The sequence below is a fragment of the Alligator sinensis genome, unplaced genomic scaffold (genome assembly GCF_000455745.1).
Source record: "Alligator sinensis unplaced genomic scaffold, ASM45574v1 scaffold31_1, whole genome shotgun sequence".
Taxonomy (NCBI): Eukaryota; Metazoa; Chordata; order Crocodylia; family Alligatoridae; genus Alligator; species Alligator sinensis.
Window position 1 is genome coordinate 1,995,071 of NW_005841884.1, and position 9,250 is coordinate 2,004,320.

Genomic DNA, 9,250 nt, shown 5'->3' on the forward strand with positions numbered 1-9,250 from the left:
GGCTGCCTGCACAGGCTTCCTGCAGAGCCCCTGAGCTGCACAGAGCCTGGTGCTTCACTCCGCGGCTGTAGGGCAGCAAACTAAAACTCCTCAGAGGAGTTTTAGTTTGCTGTGCCCCAAGTCATTTAAGGCACATTATGCCACCGAATTTGCTACAGTGGCTGGAATTAATGCGTTATATGCCACCGACGCATGCAAACACCAACACCATTAAAGCAGTGGAAAAGCGTTTAACCTGCTTTAAAGTGTCATGCATACATGCCCCTTGTTTTGTCTACACATAGCCTTAGAATTTAGCTGACGTGTTCTCTTGAAAGTGGTTTGTGAGTCCTTGAAAGAAAGTAGAGTTGGGCGCATTTCAGTAACTGCTATGTAGAGAAGCAAAGGGAAGGATTGTGAAAGCAGATGATCCACATCCTGGACGAACTGATGCACGTTCTAAGCCCATGTAGGTACTAACTTCCACTGACATTTGTGATATATTTCAAACATCTGGGGGTAGTGTGGCATTTAGGATAGGGCACAGAGGAAGAAATGGAATTGGCACTTGATCCTTCACCCACCACTGTATATACTTATTGACCCACATCACAGTGTGAAATACAACCCCTTCAGGACTCCATGAACTGTGCTACTGATTACCTTATGGGGCAGCTACATTAAAAAAAAATAACCCCCACCTTCAAGTCCCCAGTTACATTAAAAAACAAACAAACCCATACTTGACAAGTACTGCTAGTGAGTGTATCTAAATGTGCAATTAGCATGTAGCAGTAGACATGCGATGGAGGGGCTGGCTGGGGCATGAAGGTGCTACAATGTGGGGCTATCTGGCACACTGTAGCACCCTTATGCCCCAGCCAGCCCTGGTCACTGTCTACACATGTGTTTCGGTGCACGTAACTACTCTGTTGTCCGGAACAAGTACTATCCTACAGTACGATCCTACATACACAAATTCACAGAAGCTTAGAGCTGGAAGGGACCTTGTGAGATCATTGGGTCCAACTCCCCTGCTCTGTGCAGGAAAGACTGCTGGGGTCAAATAACCCAGTGGAGTTAATTAGTTTACTGTGCCCTAATACAAATATGTGTAGATGGTAACGCTTTACTGCAGAGCTAATTAGTCAGCTCCACAGTAAAGCGTATGTATAGATGCACTCCAATATCTCCCAGCCAGGGAAGTGAGAGGCAGCCTAAGACCCTCAGATATCTTAGTAGTACTGCATACTTAGGACTTACCTGGATATAACTGGGCTGCCTCTAAGGGTTGTAGATGTAAACAATACTAAATCCAATATTGTTAATAATTTAGTATCATTTGTCATACAGAACCCACTATTCCCTAGAAACATGGCTTTGTGATTTGTTGCTCCCAGAACACAGGCTACAGTGAACTCCTTGACGGTAGCAATTTTGAATGAAGCTGTATACAGGCATCACATTTAGTGGTTAGTTTGTTGCCAGTGCAAATTGCAGGGCTTGAACGTGTGCCAGTTACACTTATGTACTTTACATGATTTTTGTACACCAGTGTAAATTATACTTAGAACTGGAGTAGACAGATGAGCAGCTATCTCAGGGCAGTAGGTGCAACCTAGTACTTGCACCTAGGCTGAGTGGGAGCAGATTATAGCTTGAAAAACAGCACTATTGGGTGAACTGTGGAAAGAAGGGGCTGTCCACGGATGTTAACACCTCCCAAACCCCGACAAAAGCACTTTACCAGAAGAAGCAGCACATTATTTCAACCTGACTCCACAGCATCTGTATAAATTGGGTGCTTCAGTGGGGCTTTTTGGTGCTGTTATCTAATAGCTGATTCAAAGCTATTAGATACTCCAAAGCATTTGGAATATGCTTCCAACTGGCAACTTGCAGTGCAAGTAAACCAGTAGAGAACCAGTGCATGGTAGCATGTGCTTGACCACAACAATCTGTGCAGACAAAGCACGTGGGCCATGTGAAGATAGCCAAGACAGCTGTAGAATACATGAGATACAGTAGTCACCACTGGCTCTGGAAGCAAAAGTACCACTGTCAGTCTAAGCAGGCTGATAATCCCTGCTCTAATTTTAATCTGCTCTTGTGAGGCAATATCAGAGTATTTTTCATATACTATAAACCACCTCAATTTTCTTGGTAGATCTTATTTTCTTTTCCCTTGAGGCAGATTATAACTGTAGGCTATACAGGCAGTCCTTGACTTAAGATGTTTCAAGTTGCAACGAACGGCACTTACATTTATAAACTGACACCCTGTTCTGACTTTCTGATGCAGCACCACACCAGTGGACAAGTTTATTGCAGCACCCATCTCCCTGGAGAACATCTGTCTATACATCCTTGGACGCTTTCTTTAAGAAAGCAGACAAGAATCCAGAAAAACCTGCAGCCAAAACTCCTGAGAAGACTCCAGGCAAGAACCCTTCAAAAGTCCAACCAAGAGCCCTTCAAAAAGTCCAGCAAAGTCATGTCAAAGATTTCATAGACATTAGGGCTGGAAGGGACCTCGGAAGATCTTCAAGTCCAGCCCCCTGCACCAGGGGCAGGAAGTCAGCAGGGTTCATAGGATCCCAGCAAGATAAACATCCAAATGTCTCTTGAAGGCATTCAAAGTAGGTGCTTGAACCACGTCCGGCGGCAGTCTATTCCAGACCTTGGGGGCTTGGACAGTAAAGAAGTTCTTCCTTATGTCCAGCCTGAAAAGGTCATGGAGGAATTTGTGACTTTTCGACCTTGTCATCCCTTGGGGCACTCTAGTGAACAGACATTCTCCCCAGATCCTGATGTACACCCCTTTATATACTTGTAGGCAGCCACCAGGTCCTCCCTGAGCCTGTGCTTTTCCAGGGTGTAGTGTCCAATAGCTCTCAGGTTCTCATCATAAGGCCTGTTCTCCGGACCTCTGATTATGCGCATGGCTGTCCTCTGCACTCTCTCAAGCTTCTCCACATCCTTTTTGAATTGTGGAGCCCAAAACTGGACACAGTACTCCAGCTGCGGCCTCACCAAGGCTGAGTACAATGGGAGAATGACATCCTGGGATTTGCTTGAGAAGCATCTGTGGATGCAAGCCAGCGTTTTGCTCACTTAACTAGCTGCAGCATCGCATTGATGGCTCATGTTCATCTTCTGGTCAATCCTGACCCCCAAGTCCTTTAGTGTCCATAGTGCTAGCCAGCGTAGCACTGCTGATCCTTTAAGTATGCTGCAGGTTTTTCTTCCTAAGGTAAAGAACCTTGCATTTTTCAGTGTTAAACACCATCAGGTTCTCATCTGCCCATTTCCTGAGCCTGTCAAGGTTGGCCTGAATCGCCCTCCTGTCCCCAGGTGTGGATGCTTTACCCCAGAGTTTGGTGTCATCGGCGAACTTGGCCAGTCTGCTTCTGACACCAATGTCCACATCATTAATGAAGAGTTGAATAGTATAGGCCCAAGGACAGAGCCTTGAGGGACCCCACTGGTCACAGCACACCATGACGTTTGACTTCCATCAACCACCACCTTCTGGGTCCAATTACGGAGCCAGTTCCCCAGCCAAAGGATCATGGTGAAGCCGAGGCCGCAGTTAGCCAGTTTTGCTAAGAGGTGATCATGGGATACCAGGTCAAAGGCTTTTTTAAAGTCAAGATGTATGACATCTATCTCTTCTCCCTTGTCCAAGTGATAGGTCACCTGGTCATAAAAGGAAATAAGGTTGGTCAAGCAAGACCTACCTGCAACAAACATGTGCTGGCTATCCTCAGGATGTTGCCATCGGCCAGTCTGTTAAGAATGGCCTCTTTGATAATCTTTTCTAAGACCTTCTCCGGGATAGAGGTCAGGCAGATGGGCCTGTAGTTTGCCGGATCCACTTTCCTCCCTTTCTTGAAGATGGGCACCACATTGACCTTCCAGTCTTCATGCACTTCACCAGAGTGCCAGGAGTTCTAGAAGATCCATGCCAGGAGCTGAGCTATGATGCTCGCCAGCTTCTTGAGTACCCTGGGGTGTAAACTGTCAGGGCTGGCTGACTTGAAGGTATTCAGCCTGTCAAGGTGTTCCTTCACAAGGTCAGCATTGATGGAGGGTAAAGAATCTCTCTTACCCAGGCCTTCCTGCCCCGTAATGGGCAGAGGTATCCCTTGGGACTGGTGAAAAGCCAGTGTGTAGTACCCGTTTAGCAAGTTGGCTTTTTCCGGGCACCAGTTGTCAGTTGTCCCATCTGGTTAAGCAGGGGTCAAATGTTGCCCTTGCTTTTCCTCCGGCTCCCCACATATCTAAAAAAGGACTTTTTATTGTCCTTGATACTTGTAGCTAGTTGAAGTTCAGTCACAGCCTTGGCTTTCCTGGTTCGCTCCCTGCAGGTCCGGATCAGTGCAGAACATTCCTCCTTGGAGGTGGATCCAGTCCTCCATCCTTTGTAGATCTTTCTTTTTAGATGCAGGAGGTCCGCTAGTTCCCTGCAGAGCCAAGGGGATTGCTGTGCCCTTTTGCTGCCTTTCCTCCGAGATGGGATAGACTTTGCTTGTGCATCCAGGATCACTCCCTTGAGGAGCAACCACTCATCTTGAACTCCTCTCCCCTTTGGGTCGTGTTTCCTTAGGATCTTACTGACAAGCCTCCTGAGCTTGTCAAAGTCAGCTTTCTTGAAGTCAAGGACTTTGGTATTGCTGACTGACTTGCCAGCTTTATGGCGGGTGGTGTAGGTGATCCAGTTGTGGTTACTGTCACCCAGCTTCCCTTCAACCGGCTCGTGGTTACTGTCACCCAGCTTCCCTTCAACCGTTAGGTCGCTGATTAGGTCGTCCCCTGTTGCCAGCACCAGGTCGAGCAGCGCTTTACCTCTTGTCAGCCTGTAGACTTCTTGAGTCAGATAGAGCTCATCCATACATGAGAGAAAGCTTTGCGACCATTCAGATTTGGCCGAGCGCTCTTCCCACAAGAAAGAAGTCCTTCCAAATCAATATGATTGCTATTTACAATACAAATACATTAATGCAGCTACATTACTCATCTATAATTGATTTAATACAAAATTCTGGGTTATTTTTGGTGAAAATAGGGTATTGGGCCTTGGTTCAGGAATCAATCCCCCATTTATAACATTGTTCCTATGGGAAAATCAGTTCCAAGTTACGACATTTTGACTTAAGACGTGGTTTTCAGGAATCAGTTGTGTCGTAAGTCCAAGGACTGCCTGTAGTTTGGAATTTAGAAGCTAAGCAAAATTGCTGCATTTGCCTCTCATAGTGAAAAACCTGGCCTAATAATTGCACTGTGGAGTTAGTATGGAGACAGACTTAAATCTAGTTTGTTTTACCAGGACCTTCTGTTGCCACCCCTCTTCCCCCCACCCCCATATGCAGTTTTGTCTCGTATTGAGACAAGAAGGGACTGTATCAGTGCAGAACAAGCAGGCAGCATTAAGGCCAAGGGGGACCTAATCCTGGCTTTTCAGAATGAAGCCAGCCAGAAATATAACTTGTCTCTTCACCACTGGAAGAAGGAAAAAAAAAACAGATAGCTGGGAAAGCAAACGGCTAACTGCTTGCATTACAAGGACATGTGAGAAGGATAAGGAAGGGATTTGAAATATGGTTTCTGGAGAGGTTTTCCAGATTCCCATGGACATAGCCTCTGTCCTGATTACCCTGGCAAGATCATATTCAAGCTCCCTGTACCTTCCCGTACAAACTTTGGAAGACATGAGTTAGGGACCAGCCCTTACAGTCAGGAGTAGTATCACCCTCACACTAGCAATTCCATTTCTGCTGCAAACAAGGATAACAGTTCACCAGAGGATAGTATACAACAGTAACTGGCAATATGGGTTGCTCTTCCATTTCTTTACTTATTTCTGTATAAAGTATTCTGTGCTATTACTAGGGTAACTACTAGAGATGCCCCCTGCACTGTGCCCTGGCTGCCTGCAGTCAGCTGTTGGAGCAGGGGGAGGGAGGGATGGTCAGGAGCCAACACCCCTCCCCCCCCCCTGCAAAACAGCAGCAAATAACAGGGGCACCTATTGGCAGAAGGCGTGAACTACAGTAATAGGGAAGCACCACCTGGTGGCAAAAGAAAGTAATTACAAGTCTTTGAGTCACCGGGTGTTTACACACCATAAATCCATAGATATGATGACGTATACGGCGGTGACATAACTGGTCAGGAGCCAACCCCCCTCCCCCCCCCCTGCAAAACAGCAGCAAATAACAGGGGCACCTATTGGCAGAAGGCGTGAACTACAGTAATAGGGAAGCACCACCTGGTGGCAAAAGAAAGTAATTACAAGTCTTTGAGTCACCGGGTGTTTACACACCATAAATCCATAGATATGATGACGTATACGGCGGTGACATAAACTAAACTGTGTTCTAGCAGCTTTAGTTTACTGGGCCAAAAAGACTTTTAAAGCAGTGAGAAATCCTGCTTGTGCAAACAAAAACGCAGTTCCAGTGGCGTAAATGAGAAATCTCGTGTCGTGTACAAATGCCCCTGGAGAGATGCAGTTTTACCACCTCTGAGGAGTTTGTATCCTGAGATAAATACCTTGCCATAAACCTTGCTGTACAAAGATACATCTCTGATACATGCACTTCCATTATACTGTCTCTGTAGTGTTAGCAAGAGTAAATCTTCAAGCCAAAGCCACTCACCTTAAGGGTCCCTTAACTCCCTCTTTTAGCCATCCTCCTGGTGGGTTAGAAGAAGCAGAACAGAGTGGTTTGCAGGGGATTCTTGCTTTGCCTCTGACAAACAGGAAGACAGGCAGGAAAAGGAGGTGGTAGTCCTTGGTTGCACTTCCCAACAATGCAACCAGCATTCAGAAGGAAGTTAACTGTGCTTGCTTGAGTAGTAATAGAGAATACTTTTTTAAACCAAGTCGTACCCAAGGATTAACTTGCTACTTTCCTAATCCTTCTTCATTCCTATGCAGTGCAGATCATGCAGGCACACAAAAAGAAAAACTAGCATGGCTTTCACCAGCCTTCTTGAACACCTTAGAAAAACAACCCCTGGATATCCATTTTCCCTCTTGTGTCTTACTTTCCTTTTGTTCTTTGTAGGAGTGGTGGTTCACTGCAAGAGAGCCAATGGAAGACTTATGGCTGAAGACAGCTCCGGACTTTCCCACATGGGAAGGAGACCTGTCAGAAGCAGAAATTAGAAAGTTCCATAGAACCAAATACCTCATGAGGGCACCTGCTCTGGACGTAGACAATCCTTTCCCAGAAGAAAAGTAACATGAAATGGCCTCTTCAAATAGCCTACACTGCTCAGACCAGTAAGCACATACACTATTTCTCTACCACTCATGGAAACGCATGTTCTCTGCTAAGTCCTGTTTTTGCCCTTCTCTTCCTTTGGCAAATTTAGGCAGTATGGTCTAGCTGTTGTGTTCTTAGAGCATTTATCAGCACTGTTTAATAAACTCAGCAGGATCTCAGTCTTTTATAGTAATTTATTTGTGGAATAGAGTCTAGGGGCATAGCCAGTAAGTCTAATTCATTTTCAAATAGAATTTAAAAATAATGTTATATATCTTCTAATTTTAGTTCACTTAGGACCAGTGTTCAGATTCTCTAAACAGCTAATGCAAATGCCCACCCAACACAAAACTTTAGGATATCTCCAGGATATCCCCAGATGGTGCTGTTTGTGTAATTGTAACTTAATAAAATAGATGTAATTTCTTATACATCCTCCTTTGGATGAAGTGCTAGCCTGTCTGTGAAGTTTCTAATTCAGCTGCCTTCAGCTTTGCTTTGGGGAAGTAACTGTGTTGAGTAGCTCTTTGATGTGTTGATCAGGTAGAATTCCTTCCCTGGAGGTGTCAGACAGCAGGCAGGGAGGTGGAAAAAAAAAAACTTCCTTGTTGTTCTGCAATGAAGTTTAAAATCCAAAATCGGCTAAAATTCAGCATCTTCCATGTTTCAGGGGTGTACTTGTAATACGGCTACCAAGTACACCCCTGAAACATGGAAGATGCTGAATTTTAGCCGATTTTGGATTTTAAACTTCATTGCAGAACAACAAGGAAGTTTTTCCACCTGCCTGCCTGCCGTCTGACACCTCCAGGGAAGGAATTCTACCTGATCAACACATCAAAGAGCTACTCAACACAGCTCACAAAGACACTCTCATGGACCCAGAGGGACAGCCTTCCATTTTCAGCTCCCTCTGTGCAAAAATGAAGTTTATTTCCTACCTATGGGGACATTTTACCATCTTGTACCATCTACACTTTTCCTAGAGCCTGACGAAGGGACTTTGATCCCAAAAGCTTGCAGAAAAGGACAATTTTCTTGCCATTTTCCACTTGGTCTAATAAAAGGTATCATTTTGGAACCAAGAGTTCTAGTTTTTTGTATGTCTGGTAATTTCATGTACATTGTAATTCAGTTGTCAGCTGTCTTGTGTAATGAATGCCTTTTCACAGCAGGTGTTGCTGCAGAGCCTGACATGGGAGCCTGACATGGATCAATGTTTTTCTGCCTACAGATCATTCCTTGCTCCTTAATAAGTGAATTAATTTAATTAAAAGTAATTTTTTGTACTGAATCCTGTTTCTGTTAGTAGACCTGAAATGTCCTCTACCTACAGCTACAAAGCATGTTGGTGTCTTGAAGAGTGGGCAGCTTGAACTATGCCAGGCACCCTTGAGCACAAGCCCCCCATTTTTTAATGGGAAATCCTCTTGCGGTTAAACAACTGGTGTTCCTTACTGAAACGCATTGACAGTAGTGTCCTCTGTGTACTGCTGGTGTCCAGTTTGACGCTGCTGACCCCGTATCTTAATTGTTGCTCTTGACACTGACAGACCCTGTTCTCCCTCTTAATGTTTCCTGATCTAAACTACCACACAGAACCGTTTTTATGGATCCATTTCCCTCAGCGCTGGTAAATGTGCTTTGCTCGGCGATACATATTCGAAAATGGTCCCTGACATTGGGTTCTGCTAGGTACTGCTGGTGTCCAGTTTAGTGCTGCTGACCTGTCTTACCTGGTCTTCCTGACACTTTTAGACCTAGGCATCCCTCTCACTGTTTCCTGATTTCGCCTGCCCAGCCATATCTCGAGATTAAAAATTCTCTGTAATAGATTTTCAGTGTCTTGCAGCACCCCCTGCTTTTTAGAGACACCGTCAGTGGTAATATATATTGTCCACTCACCAGAACACTTCTGTGCCTAAACCACAAATTAAGGCTTTGTAGATTACGGTGTCTTACTTTGTACACTCCCAAAACTTTTAAGCATTCCCAGT

At 45.1% G+C, this 9,250-nt stretch overlaps 1 protein-coding gene across 1 annotated transcript in view; it reads left to right on the forward strand.

The window, feature by feature from the left end:
• The window catches only part of ADCY10 (adenylate cyclase 10), a 67,065-nt gene extending 58,536 nt beyond the window's left edge, over nt 1-8,529 (forward strand). The window contains exons 32-33 of the mRNA XM_025196728.1: nt 7,053-7,270; nt 8,429-8,529. Of these exons, the coding sequence (XP_025052513.1) occupies nt 7,053-7,229 (177 nt within the window). The 3' untranslated portion in view covers nt 7,230-7,270; nt 8,429-8,529. The remainder of the gene's footprint in view (nt 1-7,052; nt 7,271-8,428) is intronic.
• The last annotated feature ends 721 nt before the right edge of the window (nt 8,530-9,250 follow it).